The 17,028-nt window shown below is 37.0% G+C and overlaps 2 protein-coding genes across 2 annotated transcripts; both read left to right on the forward strand.

Annotated features, from left to right (window-relative positions):
* The first annotated feature begins 4,202 nt into the window (after positions 1–4,202).
* On the forward strand, positions 4,203–6,322 carry LOC147863580 (protein BASIC PENTACYSTEINE1-like). Its single transcript, XM_087319537.1, has one exon. It carries the CDS (start codon positions 5,323–5,325, stop codon positions 6,202–6,204), a length of 882 nt encoding a protein of 293 aa, XP_087175663.1. The 5' UTR covers positions 4,203–5,322; the 3' UTR covers positions 6,205–6,322.
* A 7,676-nt stretch (positions 6,323–13,998) lies between these two features.
* LOC147863581 (uncharacterized) lies at positions 13,999–16,343 on the forward strand. The gene is made up of 5 exons (XM_087319935.1): positions 13,999–14,330; positions 15,448–15,630; positions 15,737–15,806; positions 15,944–16,015; positions 16,129–16,343. The coding sequence occupies exons 1-5, from the start codon at positions 14,076–14,078 to the stop codon at positions 16,179–16,181; spliced, it is 633 nt and encodes a 210-aa protein (XP_087176061.1). The 5' UTR covers positions 13,999–14,075; the 3' UTR covers positions 16,182–16,343.
* Positions 16,344–17,028: the final 685 nt, after the last annotated feature.

Consider the following 17,028-nt stretch of genomic DNA (forward strand, 5'->3'; position numbering starts at 1 on the left):
AAACCAAGTTTCATGTGCTTCCTAGATGTGATCATATTCAAGGATGGTTATATGCTTTGCCCATTCTTATGGCCCATTCTTTGCAATTGGCGAGAGATAAAAGGTGGAAAGGTTGTATGTTGCATGTGGGATGATAAGGTATTTTTTGTACTCCCATGTTTTCATAACATGTACATCACTTTTACAAAAGAAATGAGTGTGTGTGTGTGTGAGAGAGAGAGAGAGAGTGAGTGAGAGAAAGAAAGAAAGAAAGAAATATTAACGTCTTCAAAGACCAAAGTGGCCCATGAGACAATTGGTTTACAACAAAATGGGGTATTTACCTATTCATCAAAAATAAAATTAAAATAAAATAGAACTTAAGCTAAAAGAGTTATAGTATTGTACAAAACGTGTTATGGTGTAATATATTCCCTAAAGGCTATGACTTTGTACTAGGCCTAGTTTCATTTCAATCAAAGTATTTCGAAAAGAAACGGAAGGTCAAAGGGTTTCGATGCAGTTGTAGCCCACGGTCCCAATATAAATGGTACCCCAACCATAGTTTCTAGGCGGTGTAGTTCACGTTCCCTTCTCTTCTTAATAACTTCTACACCACGTCGAGTTGCTTTGAAGCCCGATATCTGAGGCTGTTTGGTTGTTCTTTGGTTCTCTGCTTCATCAAGGGAGAGGCCGATTAGTGCAAGTGTGTCCAGATTCATCGTCTCCCCCTATCCCTGAAAATTTTCATTTGTTACATGTTGGGGAGAATTCTAAAGGTTCTTGTTAACATTTTGTAGCTTATTCTCTCTACATTGTTTTAGCTCTAAGATATATCTACCTAATTTCTTTATATCTCATGTATCTAATATTTTGGAGATGGTGGGGGAGGGTCCAAGTATGTTTTGATATTTTGCCCTTATCTCGGCATAAGTTGGACACTTGCATGTAAAGTGGTATTCATCCTCTACCTCTATGTGGCATAATCTACATATACTTTCCTCTCTAGCAACTCCATTTGTATGACCATTCTCAATCTCAAGTTGGTGAGATGATATTCTAAGTTGTCCAATGGCAACCCTTAGTGCATTCGGTAAGAATGTATCTAGATAGAAGTGCATGAAGTGTTCCTCATTGTACAACATTTTAGATGGGAGTGGCTCTTGTGGGGTGATCCATTTATATCAAGTGTAAAATTGCCATATTTCTCAGCGTATTACTTTATTACGGTCCTCATGAGAGATTAAAGTTTTTTAAGACTCATGGTCGTACCTAAGGGGAGGTATGTTATTAATGTCTATGTTGTTTGCAAGAAGTCAACTCACCACAATGCTATACCAAGATCTAGTGTCTCCGGACTCATAAAGTGATCGAGATGCCTCAAAAGCTTGACGAGATATCCTATCTTTATGGTTGACAATGTATCGTATAAATAAAAACTACAAGTTCGAAAAGTGCTTCTACTAACATCAGGGGTAAAGTGCACTTTACTTTAATAATGTCATGTGGTACCATCGATTTGCTTCGAAGTTGACATAATAACATCATCACCGATGCTCTCTCTAGTTGCGTCCACATGAAAGATGGTAACTTTGAAGCCCAAACTACTAATGAATCGAAGAGCCACCCCTTAGTACGTGGGTCTTGAATGTATGCCTGGTGGCATTGTCTCTCTAAGAGTGAGAAGGATGCATATCCTCTCGTTAGTCTGTCTTTAGCTGTCTGTGTCATCGAAAATTGACCTTAGCGAGCATTGAAAGTGACTCCAAGATATACATATGATCCAACTACCTCAACTAGTCTATGGGAGAGGGTTAGGTGACATGTAGTCCTAACTCGAATAGATGTGTGAAAGATAAGAACTTTGGTTTTTCCTAGATTCATTACCAATCCTCGTTGTGTGAAAAGTCATCTAAGGCATTAGGGAGCCTTTGTAGGTTGTGTTCCTACTCCGAGAGCAAAACTATGTCATCTACATAAAGCAAGAGACTAACTTGTGTACCCTGAGAGAGAGAGAGAGAGAGAGAGAGAGAGAGAGAGAGAGAGAGAGAGAGAGAGAGAGAGAGAGAGAGAGAGAGAGAGAGAGAGAGAGAGAGGTGCTTGTGGGCAGATAGGACATAATAAAATGGTATAGCCTAGTGTCTCAAATACTCTTGCATGCATAAGGAGCAAATCCTCATTAGGCAACAATGTGTCACTTCCACTCAATCACGACAATTGCTTCCTTCTCCCTGATATTGACCACGCGTTTCAAAATGTTTGTGGTCTATCTAATAGATACAAGCCAACGAGGGAGGGGAGGGGTCCTACTTCGAGTAGTTGGTTGACCACACACGGGCGATCAACAATGGGCGACCATAGTTGCACATGTTCCCTCCCCCTCCCCTACATGTATTAGGTGCAATTGCCGTGTGTCTAGTGTTACAGATACAAATACGGATACATCGTGGTTGGTTATGTTTGCAATGTGGTGTGTACGGTTGCTTTGAAGGTGAAGCGTAGGGAATCAAGCATCCACAGGGGATGATGGGAGGCCATCATTGTGAGAGGGGTAGGGCCTTGGTCCTAATGGTCTATATGGCTGCGTTGAAGGTGAGGCCCACGAACCATGTGTCTGTTTATGGGGGGAGGTGTTGGGAGGCCATTGTCGTGAGAGAGGCTACATATCGGATGGTCCTCCATTTTGGCCCCCTGGCCTTGGGGGTGGGGGTGTGCCCAGTTTTTCTTCTTTGCCAAAGGGATACATAATAAACAGAGAAAAATATGAGTAATATAAAAAGGTATGAATTTGGAGAAATATAAATACAATAATAATAATGAATAATAATAAAGGTCTCTCTCTCTCTCTCTCTCTCTTTGAGAGATACAGAGAGAGTATGTAGATGCAGAGATGGTGAAAGCTTGTTATTTTTAGGGCAGATTTCCACTCCCAGAAGATTTCTCTCTCTCTCTCTCTCTCTCTCTGCCCATCTTCTTCATTCTTCCTCTGTGCATCGGATTAACAAAGGTTTCTCTCTCTCTCTCTCTCTCTCTCTCTCTGTAATTCGTCCCTTCTCTCTCTCTCTCTCTCTCTGATTTGCTTCTTCTCTCTCTCTCTCTCTGTTTTTTTTTCTAGCTTCTCTTTCTATCTCATCTCTCCCTCTCTCTGTCTGTTTGTGTGCGTCTCTCTCTCTCTCTCTCTCTCTCTCTCTCTTTCTCCTTCTCTCTCTCTCTCATCTCTTTTTTTTTCACTTGTTTATCCTCTTTTATAACTGGAGAGATCATCTATCTATCTATCTATCGATCTGCCTATGTTTTTGATGCCCTCTGTTTTAGATACTCTTATATGTCTTCGATCGTCTGTTTCCTTTATCAGAACCAGATCTGTGCCGTATGAAGAGATCAGAGATAAGCGACATTTATATGAATCTCATGGCTAAGAAGAGAGATATATTCTCTTCATCCTCTTTTAGGGTTTCTTCAGAGATCTCCTCTCACCCTTTCGAGGGCGGCTTCTTCAGAGATATTTTCTGCTTCCTCCCGTATTAGGGTTTCTTTTATTACGTGGGCCTCAGATTCTAGGGTTTCCTAAGATGATGACTATATTTGGGTTTGAAAGTTTAGGGTTCTTAAGTTAATTTAGTGTATGGGACTGAAATTGGCGGGTTTCGTAAGTATGAAATGTTAGCATACCATGGATTATTGAAACTTAGGGTTTACCATTCGTACGGAAATGAACATCTGGGGTTGATTTTAGCAGTAAAACTCCATCCTATTATCCTCAGATATATGACTTCTTAATATTATAGATGTGAACTAAGATTATCCCTCGTGCTAGATCTGAAGGAAGAAGCTCTCCATCACTATCTTCTGTTTGAAATATAATAAAGACAAAACGTGTGTGCCTACTTGTTTCCTCATTTTCTACATTTTCCCGTATTGCAGAGGATGGTTCCATGGATGTTTCTGTGTTTCTTTTTGCTACTTGACTTTATTGTTTGTAGATAACGATCTATTTTTTCTAGATATGGGCTTGAGGTTTCAAGCTTCAGTTTCCATTTCTAGCTCTTTAATAATAAAGAGTAATACTGGTAGCATCTACTTGTGTGAATCTTTATCATCAGACGTAGACCCTGGAGATATTATTTTCTCATAGTCTGTGAAGGTTTAAAAGGCAATGAATGTGTTAGATGAGTTGGTGATTCTAATATGGGTCCCGAATATTACAAAGAGAATGCATATTTCAGGTTTTTGCTAGGAGGACCAAAAGGAAATGCAAAATGGGTTTTGCTTACATTTTGGAGACCATTATTGGCTAGAAATGGTTGCACATGACATGGAAGTAATCTGAAAAGTTATTTAACCATGAAATGAAGAGAAATTGGAAGTAGGAAATGTTGATGACGTCTTATATAATGGTGTCTTGTGTATTTATTGAGTGTTTGAATACTGTCTCATTCACGTGTCTGGGGAAATCAAAAAACTAGAGAATTTTGAAAGTGGGAAGTCTTGATGATTGTGCCTTAGTGCATATTATGTATTACTGTCTCATGTTTCGGGAAATTGAACATCTATTGAAAACAGTTTATGGAAGGAAAATTTTGAAAGTGGGAAGTGTTGATGATGTTTTATATGATGGTGCCTTCATGCATATTATGTAATACTGTGTCATGTTTCCGGAAATTGAATATCTATTGAAAAGAGTTTATGGAAGGAAGACGGAGGGGTGACTGCAAAAGCAGAAACTATTTTCGTGAGAATAGGTTATTAGTGTTCACAAGGGGCTATAGTATACTGACAAGATTGGGTTCAATGTCTCCAGAACGCATGAGAGTGGTGTGCTACCTTTAGTTGACATTCCAATCGTCTTGAGGTATTGACATAGTGTATATTCTGAAGTCAGGGAGGATAGATATGATGTATAGAATAGGTTTATCTTATCCTATGTATAGGTACATAATACTTATCCTCACAAGATTGGTTGGTCCTTTTGCTCATCTGTCTTCGTATAGTGGTGCATTTTCTTGTGTGAGAGATATGGAAGTATGTGTGCATATAGTGGTTTGTACTACAGAATGGCAGGACTTAAAATGGCATACATTTCGTACTGTTGAACTTGAATGCATCCTAATGGATGTCTAACACAACATTTTCTTATGTATAAAGACAGTGCTTTTTCTAATGGATAAATAATGACAATGCTTTGGGATTGTGCTTTCGTACATAATTAATGTCGTGCTTATTTTATTCTTTGCAGTGCGACTGGTTCTGAATTCTCAATATCGAAATCTTAATTCGAACTTCCACTTATCAGGGAGATAAACAAGTTTTGTACTATATATGAGTACGAAGAGTTGATAGTAGATGGATGACTCTGGTAGGATGGATCTAAGGCACTGGCAAAATTTCGACCCGACACATTTGAAAGACTTGTTCCGGGACCACCCTGCATTGAAGTTGATGGATGTGCTCGCAGAAAGAGATGCAGCCATTGCCGAGCGAGAGACTGCAATGGCCGAGAAAAAGACTGCATATGCAGAGCGTGATGCGGCTCTCTTACAGAGGGATGTCGCATATGCTGACAGGAACACTGCATGGATGGAGCGTGACACCGCCCTCGCAGCCCTTGCTATGGTAAGGGCCAACAAAGACAATGCTGACACGGCATCCAAGTTAATACAAATGGTTAACGTTCCACATATCGAACCTAACCATCATCTCTCGTCACTTCAAGATTGTAACAGTGGGTTTGGAAACATGAATGGTATGAAAAAACAAGGTAAGAAGGAGCAAGAAGCACTTCCTAGGAAGCGGAAAAGGTCGGTTTCTGCCTTGACACCCAAGACTCTACCAAAAGATTTATACCATCATCAACTTCAACCACCCGATATGCCTTATAAAGTGAAGCAAGAGGCGACTACTAGCTTTTTAGGGATGGACTATCATTATGACATGTTTTCGACGCCGATACCATATTGTTCTTGCACTGGAGTTCAGCATCAATGTTATAGGTGGGGTAAAGGTGGGTGGCAATCAGCTTGTTGTACAAATGTGGTTTCTACATATCCTCTACCCATGAGTGAAACAAAACGTGGTGCGAGAGTCCCCGGTCGTAAAATGAGTGGGGGGGCTTTCAAGAAGATCTTGGAAAGGCTGAGTGCCGATGGTGTCGATGTTACTTTGCCAATTGACTTGAAGGATCATTGGGCAAAGCATGGTACAAATAGGTATGTCACGATCAAGTGAGATTGTATTATGTCTGGTTTATGTCTTGCCCAGATAATTTGGGCTTTATCAAAACTTTTGTTTTCTTTCTTTTCTGACATTTTCATGGAAAAATTTCAAATCAATATTTGTTGTCATTTGTTATGGTTTGTTAGAATGATGCAAGCAAGATGTTAATACCTTTTTTGCCATCTCTCACTTGGTTCCATGGTCTTGTGATGTTTCCTCAAGAGAGTCTTGCTTGTTTCTCCATGCTGTTTACTGCTTTTTTTGGTGATATTAAAAAATGATTAACTTTGTTCATGTGCTTGAGGATACTGGCATGTTCAAGTCAAGATTTATAAGTGGTTGTTATAACCATAATTACATTGCAGGATTTACTTGAATATAATATATATATATATCGGAAATTGCTACAAACATTTGATTAGAGGATAACATACTTCAGACAGAATAAAAGAGAATCTCGTTGTATATGAACGTTGAGTGTTAACTCGGTTTTTACAACTAGTATTCAAAGGTGATTTTATTGGATTTTTTCTTGATTCACAACTCACGCCACCATAAGCTCTAGGATCCGTAGAGCATACTCAGTTAACATATATGGTCTAACATAATCACATCTCAACAATTTAAGTGACATTTTTGTCATTTGTAATAAATGCCATAGTACCAATGATTTTATTTTATTTTTGGTTCTTTGATAACATTTTTAAGAACAGATGATTTTTGAACATTGGATTTCACACACAGCACACACACACACACACACAATTCTATTACTTTGAATGGGAAGAAACTTCATTGTAGTTTGGGCACATGAAATGAGATGGACAATGGTATCATACACAATGGATCCTCTCATGATTATCTATGTGACAGCAAGCAATAGTGGACATTTGCAATGCATTGACTATCCAATGAGGACTAAGTTATTCATTGTGTTTTAAACTTGTTTGCATATATTTGTGGATAGATTTATATGCAATTACTCAAGGCTCTATTTGAGTACCCACAAATATATATTCATAGAAAAGATGGTTTCTAAAAAGCAATTCATCATGCCAATTGAGCCCATTAATATTGATTCTTGAATATTGAATAAGCACAATTTGGACCAATATGACCTAAGCATCTCGAGTAAAAACTAGATGCATAAGCTTCCACAAAGAAGAGCTTAGCTAAATCAACATGGAGCAAAATAGGGGGTAGAAGTGACAACTCTCTTTAAACTTTCAAATGCCTTGATTGCTTTGAAATTCTATGTAAATGGTTGATTCTTTTGTGTGAGCTACGTAAGAGGCAACATCAACTTTGTGTAATTCTTGATAAACTAGTAGTAGAAGTTTGTGAAACCTATGAAATATTACACATCCCCCACTAAAGATGGAGTACACCAATCTAGAGCCATTCAAACTATCATTAGCTCTTCACTTGATTCCTAGTGATTCCTCTTATTGAGACTAAATGTATTAGAAATTTTGCTTGATTGTGGCCAAAATTGTACATCACTAATTTGGTATAGAGGTAATATTCTTCCAATTGTTATATAAATTGATGAACATGGATGTCACATTCCTCTTGAGTCTTTGAGTAGATCATGATGTGAGCTAGCTAAACTATGGCAATGTAGAGGAAATTCCAAAAAATATCATTTGCTATATGTTGGAAAACTATTTCCATATTTGTAAGACCCAAGGACATAAATGTGTACTCAAAATGTTTGTATGAAGTGCGAAAGTAGTCTTTCCCTTGTTGCATATCAATAGGGAAATCATATAATTATTGATGCCTTGAGAATATGTTGAACTTCAGCCTATTGAAGACATGCACAAATTCGGAATACTTGGCTAGTAGTTGGACATTGGAAATTTGTGAATTGGATGGACATGACATGAGGGTTTGTCTTCGACCTTAATAAGGGCCCTGCTTGTCAGCAACTCATCAGATCCGGCATGGAGCCTCATTACCATTTACCGCCATCCTACCAACACGATTCTGAGACGATATTGATATGTGTTTTGTACATGCTTATGCTACTTTTGAGTGCACGCCCACATCAATTTTGCTTGGCACTCTCACCTCCAATACTACCACATGTCGCCCATGAGTTCTTTCAAACAACCATGCTTCATAAATATCCAATTGCTCCAACACCCTAAGACTTCACAACCACTACCTTACACCCACTACGATCCATATCCCCCCAAACCTCATGTCTTGGGAAAACCAACACCCAACCTTAGTCCCTTACCAATATCTTTGACCCCATTCCTTCCCTTGAAGATTTTCACTTCAATGCAAGAGATTATTGACTCTTGACCCCTTGATGCACTTGACAAGGTGCGCCCATTAGGTTGGGTGGGGGTGGTGGTGTTCAAAACCTACCATATGAGACACTCTTGCACTCTTTAATGATGTAAGCAAAAACATTGGTAACCAAGGGAAATTGGAAGAAACAAACGAAGAAGAAAAAGGAAAGAGAAAGCAAAGTTAAAGGAAGAAAGCAATTGACTGTAAAAAGGTTAGAAGATTGTCTTAGTCACCTTTGACCTTTTGGACAATTCTTCTTGATCTCCTCATTTCTAGAGTCAATGCTTTCCTAATAAAACCTCTCTCTTTAACTCTTCACACTTATTCTACATCTAATTCAAATGTCCAGGCCTTAAGTATCGTACCTTAAGGACTTGAACTATGGTTTCAATTAGTGTTAATAATAATTACTAACCATTTCTATACACTTGGATGTTGGTAAAAAATGAAGGAATGAATGAAGTGCCAAGGGAATAAGGAAAAAGACAACGGAATAGAGAAACATGTTGGATAATATGAAAAAGCCCAATGGCATTGTAAAAGATTTAGAAGGCATCATTATAAGTCTTCTAAGGTTGAGGTAGAACTTAACTCTTGACATTAAATAAACTTGAGGTATAATTTAAGCCTCTCTTAAATGTTTAATCTCTCATTAGTCGTAATTTTGACTATTTAACCTAATATCACCAGAAGCCTAAAACCTTAAAGTCTTAATCTATGTTCAGAAATTGGGTTGATTGTTGTAAGTCTTGAAGAGTGATTCTTCATTCCTCAATTGAGTGTTAGCTCTTTTTTTCATTGCTTTCCTTAATTGAGTGTTACAATCAACATTTGGTTGCTCATTTACATACATTTGCTACTAGGCTTTGGATTGGAGTAGCATCGACACCCAAGTCATCCCACTAACAATACAATCTAGAGAAGACGTTTTCTTGGATGCATAGATCTTGGTTCTAAGTTAGCTATGCAAGAGTAACTAGAACAACATTAGACAAGTCCTACCTTCTACACATCCGCTTTCGCTCGCGACTACTAATGGAGTCTTAGTTGATTTCATTTTCTTTGGCGACAATGATGTTTCCGTTCAATAGGACTATTAAATGTTGTTGAAATTTGAATTAAGATATTAGTATTAACACAAATGGGCTTAGGAATAGTTTGACATCCTTACCTACCTAATTTGTCTGATAGCACCTAACAATTCCCATGTGGAAGAAATACTCCATTAGCTAAGTATAGTTAGGAGCAAAAATCTAATTCTTCACATACCTTAGATTCATCTAGGGGGATGAATGGAATATTGTTTTGTGCTCTAGATATGGACATTTCGAGTATACAATTGTGCCTTTTAGTCTCGTGAAGGCATCAACAATTTTTTAACATATGGAAAATGATATTTTTTTATATTTCCTCAAAATGTTTACCATAGTTTTTTTTATCCTCGTGCCAAACTAGAGAATTGCATTTTTCAAGTTTCAACCACAAGCATGTGGATATTTTGGAATATTAGTCTGACCAGTCATTATGTTTGTGGAACTGACACACAGTCAAATGGTTCTAGACTAGCAAACACCATGTTCTATTTGCAATGTTTCATACAAGGAATAGCGTTCTCCAAAACAAAGACCTAGTAAATGTATTATGTATATATGATATACATGATATGCATAAATGTTTTACATTGTTATATTGTCTAATATTGTCTAAGAGTGACCTATTAATAAGTCCAATGAGAATATATTTATCATACCAACATTATGTCAAATAAGAACATTTAAAACAACTTAAGATTGGGCCAACTAGCAATTAGGAGTTAGGAAACGACTCGACTCAAGCTTGAACCGAGCCGTTAAACCAATTATAAATGGTTTAGGGGTTCGGTTTAGTTCATGTTTGCGCGTCCTTAACCAATTTGAATTTAGTTTGTTAAGGCTCAAGTCGAACCGAACCGTTTAGGGCCAAGCTTACTCCTAAACCGGTTAAGGCTTAAACGGTTTGGAATTGTTGCCAATTCCTACTAATAATAGGGAAAAGCTTTATGTACATATTGTTAAACTCTAGGGAAAAAGCTTTATGTATTGTTAAACTCTTTACAAAGGCAAATTTTAGAGAAAAATATCTTAGAAAGAAGTTGCTATAAATAAAAATAAACCTTACATCTAGCTCCTTCAACATTGTACATGTTTGAAATCAACAAATAATTTGTGTAGATATTTCTTCAATATTGATTGCCATGATTCATGACACTAAATGGTTTGACATACAATCCATTGATTTATTGGATTTTTTATTTCCATGGTGGGACACTCTTGAAGAATAATGTCCAAGAAGTGAGGTACCAACTATTGGCCAACCGTGTTTCTTGTTTTGTTTGAACCAACTTGCGTTGTACTTCCAATGGCTCTAGTTGAAGCTAATACCCAATGGGTTAGCCAAAACAATAAGTTTTGTTTCACCATCATTCTAGGTTAATTGTTCATCTTGATCAACCATGTTGGCCATAGTTGCAAATAAAAGTTGGAGGAATAAAATAATTGACCATTGTTGACTCTCATGGTGGCAATGGGTTATCTTATGTGGAGGCCCACTGGCTCAAGAAATATCTCCTACATTTATACATTGTTATACATACAGTAATAAAGATTATTTTGGAAAATATTTTTTTCTTGGGGTTTTGGAACTTTCTCCATGCAAATTGCAATCATTTCACACAATTCATTGATTTATTCTTACTCCTATTTTTGAATGGATATTTTACAATTTGTTGTTGAATCCTCCTTGTACAATGCTTTCTTATGCGATGAAATTGAATATTCTCACTTAGTTTCCTATAGTCTCCAAATATTTTGGTACAACTGAGTTTCTAGCTTGAAACCAAAAATGTATCGCCTTACAATTAATCACGTCACACTATAGTAAAGACACATATGTAATAACATTATATTTCTGTATTAGTTATAAAAATGTCACTCTATATGTTGCTATCAATGTCTCTCTAACCTTCGTGATACAAGATACTCTCTAAACTTACCCAATAAAATAACTAGCCTTTTTTAGGTCTCTAACTAGTATTGCCTTTAATAGGCCACGAAAACGAGATATTTTGTATATGAGGAAAAATAGGCCGTTGTCTCCTAGTGTAGATCTTATTGGAAAACATATGTGTAAAAACAAAGGTGAAAATATGCATAAACAAAAAAACACCTTACAATCTATGCTAACACATACTGTTGTTTCAAAATCTATGCTAACAACATCCCACTAAAAAACTAGGTGAAACCAAAAACATCTTATGCTCTCATGCTTTCTTACTTTGAGTAAAAGACGTTCTCATTGTCTATATAATTTCTCTACTCTTTGGCAATCACTAAAACATCTATTGATTTGAAAGGGACGCCATACCTTGTTAGTTAATGTAAGCAGTATATAAATAGGCTAGTGATTTCACTCGTGGTTATCTGAAAAGCAAGTGTGGTAATGCCACTTTATGTCCTTGCCATGTCTACGAAGCGTTTGATGCAAATATTTCTATACATACATGTACATGTATTATGTATGGTCCAAATTCAGATGTCTTGGGTATACACATACATTATAATTGTATGCATGTAAAAAAGCACAAGCATTGATTGTACCTTCAAGTGGATAAGTCTTAATTAACATGTCGACTAGATAAGGCTCACGTCCACATCAACGCGGGCATCAAGTTGATACAATAATCTTTAGCTTGATTAGATATTGATGTTATTAGAAAAAACAATAAAACGTAGAAAAGGGTTGCATTGTTGAATACTAAGGAGTTTGATATAATATACGATCTATATTATATTATGAATAACATAAAACATGGATTATATATATGCTTTCTATGATTATCCAAAAGAAGTGTTAAAGCGTTAATTCATTAGCTAAATCTTCAAATACGTGTTAAAATTTCTCCTTTACATCATAATCACTAATGGTGAACTCAAGGATGAATCTACATTGCACATGGTATAAGAAATAGTTAAGGATAATGTGGGCAAAAATTTAGGTCTCCTTTTGATTATGGCATGGATTATATATATACTTTCTATGATTATCCAAAAGAAGTGTTAAAGTGTTAATTCATTAGCTAAATCTTCAAATACGTGTTAAAATTTCTCCTTTACATCATAATCACTAATGGTGAACTCAAGGATGAATCTACATTGCACATGGTATAAGAAATAGTTAAGGATAATGTGGGCAAAAATTTAAGTCTCCTTTTGATTATGAAGTCTATTTTAGTCATCAATAGAAATTTATTATATTCATGGGTATGAAAGGCTACATGAAGCAAATGGTTCTATTCTCTATTTGACAAAAGTTTTCTTGGATCTTATATGATTCGACTTGGCCTCAAATTCTTTTAAAATATAAGTATCTACAAAATTGTTTTGTAGAAAATGGACCATTGAGTTAAGAAGCAATATTATAGAGGGTTGTAAGGAAGAACTAATAAAGACTTACTAACTTCTAAGCACACATATAAACAATTTGTCATAATCATGGTTGGTTTACAAGTTCTTTTTGGAAAGCATGAAGATGGAAGTCAATCGAAATGTCGACATCTTATTCAAAAGGATTGTTAGGGCAATGATCGTGTGGTTAATATCTACTGTGGCAATGTTAATGTAGTCAATGGTGTAATGACTAGTCTACCGCACCACAAAGTAGTTGTATTGTAAAGGCACGAAAAGACCAAGAAAAACATACGTGGATGTGAATGCTAGTTTAAATTACATGGTTCGGTCCACTTGGATGTGTTGGTTCAAAGTTCACACACATGCACTTGGGGCCTCTAGAAATTTGCACAAGCAAAACAATAGTTTGGGATGTCCCAAAGAATGTCCCTAATTGCCGGTAGAAAGCTAGGCCTGAAGATTTTATAGTAAATTTGTAAATCTATACTACAACATGTTTGCTGCCGGACCATGTGAGCTCAATCTATCTGACATAATGTAATGGTTCTCGGTCCCATATATCGTAATCGACATCACAAGAGGTATAAGCGAAAAAGTAGTTGGGGATGTCCCTCGAAATGTCCCTAATTGCTGGCAGAAAGTTAGTTTGAAGATTTTACAGTAAATTTGTAAATCTACAGTGCAATATGTTTGCTGCTGGACCATGTGAGCTCAGGCTGTCTGGCATAATGTAATGATTCTCGGTCCCACAGATCATAATTGACATCACGAAAGATCTCTCTCTCTCTCTCTCTCTCTTGATCGAGCTTAGTCAAGGAGTCTCTACAAAGAGAAGTATAATATGGATCGGGTGACGGAGTGGGTCCCGTATGAATATTCTTCTTCAATATTTGTTGCTTTCTCTTTGCTTTTATAAATTTATCCTCTTAATACATACATACAAAGTGCAAGGCAAGTGGATAAGACAGGGAAAAAGCAAAACGCAAACGCAAAAAGCAAAACGCGAAACAGGAAATCGGTTTTCTCGGCTACAGAAACACTCCCCCCTTCTGTTTTCTCTCTTTGTCTTCCTTCTTCTTCTTCTTCTTCTGTCTTTCTATGAATATTGTCTCCTGAAAGGATCCCATTCTCGCCATGGCTCTCTCTGCTCATCTCTGCAGCTCTTTATCTTTCCCTTTCTCTGCAAAACCTTCTCCCTCTCCTTCTTTCTCGTCGCTAACTCTGCCCAGAAAGAAGATTAATGCGTTTTCTTCGAGTCTTACCACAACCACTGTGAGTGATGCAGAGATCGAAGGGGAGATATTATCTGGAGAATGGCCAGGGAATATATCAATTCTCAATTTTGAAGATCTCTGCAAATACTATGAACCTGTTATCTTCAAAGAGGATGTAAGCATCGAAAACAAACAAAAGTGCAAAAGTAGACCTGTTTTACTATTCGTATGTGGAGATCTAGATTTCATCCCAAAACAAACTAAAAATGTTAGGGCATACAGTTGTACAGAAATTGTGTTTGTCCTTCATATATAGATGTTTTTTGGCATAAACCAGACCTTCAGAAAGTCATGATGCTTTTGCCCCAAAGCTTTTAGTGTTTCAGATGTGGATTTTAGTCATAGACGCCATGCATGGATATGGCTATGTTAGGTTTTGCCTTGATATTTTAGTCCTTTAGATGTGGATTTTAGTTATGGATAGATATGGCTATGGTAATATGTTAGTGGTTTAAATGTGTATTTTAGTCATAGATGAATATTTTTATGTCTATGCTATATTTTTCACGTAATATTTTAGTGATTTGGGTGATGATTGTAGCCATAAGAACACAGCATATCTGGCCATGGCCACATTACATCCATCCATGACATTCACAGCAGAAAACAATAGAAATTTGTGGCAAAACATAATAATCTTAACATAGTCATTGCCCTCAAAAGGACATCCATGACTAAAAATCCATGTTTAAATAATTTAAAGCATTGGCATATACATCCGTGAATCCATAACTAAAGTCCTACATCTGAAACATTGAAATCTAAGGTTGAGTCATATACATCCAAGGGATATGTGACCAAAAATTCACATCTTAAACACTAAAATCCAAGTTTGAATCATATAACATAGGCATATACTTCCATGGCATGTAGAACTGAAATCCCACATCTAAAACACTAAAACCTAACGTCAAATCATACATGGATCTAATGGCCATTCATGAGTCAAATTCTAAATCTGAAACACTGACATGTAAGGGCAAAACATAACATCTACACATATCCATCCATGACCACATGGCTTTACCTAGTGATGTAATTGTTTTGGATGTGACATTGACTGATGGATAGCCATGAGGTCTATATGTGTAGGTAATGGATGGAACCTACACCTATGCTTGAACTTTTGAGTGGGAAATGTTTGAAGTTGTTTTTTTCCAAGTATGTCACTTCACCATGTGCGCTGACTCTTGTTTTTCATAACTTCCTATTGCATCAAACTGTTCTTTCAGGCACAACCCCACACGTTGCTTGCTGAGGTGATGTCGACGAAAATGTACTTCGCAAGGCCCGATCAGCTCTTAGAAGAAGTGGATCATTTCTTCTCGACCATCTCGGGGTTGCCAGTGGTCAATAAGGACCTCAAATGTATTGGAGTTATGTCAAAGAAAGATAGAACTAAAGCTGTGAAAGGGGTTCGTTTACCGCCCTTTCTGTGTGTTTCACATACACAAAAACTTTATTTTTTTGTTCTCTTCGACACTGCTCTTATCATGGTTTGGTTGTTTTCTTTATGTATAGCTTCAATCCACGGTCGGTGAGGTTATGACCTCTCCCCCCATCACTTTATTTGTCGACAGAACAGTGAACGGTGAGAGAAACCGTCTATGGTCATAATGAGTGTATGGTTGCTCTAAAAATTAACTTCCGACACTGAGAACAGAATATATAAGCTCAGTATTGATTAATATTCTCGATCGATCAATGAGTGTTCTTTTTGTTTTTCAGATGCTGCCGTCTTAATGCTCAAAAGCAAAGTTCATCGTATTCCAATAGTGAATGAAGCAAACCAAGTTGTTGGTAAGCATCGTCGACAACATGTGATTCACTCTTCATGCATGAAATTTTCTTTCCTACTTGGAGCTTAAATATCAACAGTTTTCAATGTTGAAGAGAATTCTGATTTTGTGCAGGAATTGTTACAAGGTCTGACATCTTCAAAGCATTAGAAAATGGGAATGAATGACTCACTTTGTGTGTCTGGGGATGAGTTTTCAAGTTCATCTATGAAGTGTAGGAACTCGGCCTTTTTTTGGCTAGCCTGCACACATGAAAGGCACTTTCAAAAATTAACTGACGTATGTCATTGTAATATGTTCCCCTCTTCTAATGCATTTTGTTTCCATTAGATCTTAAAAAGTTTGGTTGCCAAATACATCAAAGATATTGTGTGATCTCGAGAGCAAGATATAGAGGGGTCATGGATTGTTGATTAAGTGAAGATCCCAACTTATTACTTGATGCATAGATTGGTAATTTATGTACAAAATCATGTGGGCAGTGTTGATTAAGTGAAGGTCCCAACTTACCACTCGATGGATAATTGCGTGAAATCATGTTTTATGAGTGCATTGAATCATGTTTCATGCTTCCAAGTTACTTCCCTTTCCGTCATCTTGATTATTAGCTTGGAATCTACCCATTCCCCAATTCTCCTCGAAAGAGACAAATGATTCATTTGGGCTCTTTCAATGATGTTCAATAAGTCATTGAAGGATAGGAGAAAATAATAAGGGATGCAATGGAGGACACAATGAGCTCATGGTTTCCTCTGTATTAGACTATTATCAAGAACAGGGTAGGTATGCACCACCCTTTTGCGGGTGAAGAGTGAGCATCAATCCACCTTTGAGCAGTACCAACAAACTTTCTAGTATTTGTTTGCAAATTCTTACTCTTGCATAATCACTCATAAATGCAAAAACATGAAGAAAACATTAAGAGAGCATACAATAGTATCACCGACCACGTATTTCATTCCTCAATCACCACCGTGCATGCATTCGTTAAAGCTCAAGAGGCAAACAAGAGGT

Source organism: Azolla caroliniana, unplaced genomic scaffold, assembly GCF_043228905.1.
Source record: "Azolla caroliniana isolate FFs.n. ecotype wild unplaced genomic scaffold, voAzoCaro1.0.p SCAF_5, whole genome shotgun sequence".
Lineage (NCBI taxonomy): Eukaryota > Viridiplantae > Streptophyta > Polypodiopsida > Salviniales > Salviniaceae > Azolla > Azolla caroliniana.

Coding starts and splice junctions, on each gene's coding strand:
- LOC147863580 (XM_087319537.1), top strand. CDS start 5,323: ATGGATGACTCTGGTAGGATGGATCTAAGGCACTGGCAAAATTTCGAC.
- LOC147863581 (XM_087319935.1), top strand. CDS start 14,076: ATGGCTCTCTCTGCTCATCTCTGCAGCTCTTTATCTTTCCCTTTCTCT. Junction 14,331..15,447: donor CTGTTATCTTCAAAGAGGAT/GTAAGCATCGAA, acceptor CTGTTCTTTCAG/GCACAACCCCACACGTTGCT. Junction 15,631..15,736: donor GAACTAAAGCTGTGAAAGGG/GTTCGTTTACCG, acceptor CTTTATGTATAG/CTTCAATCCACGGTCGGTGA.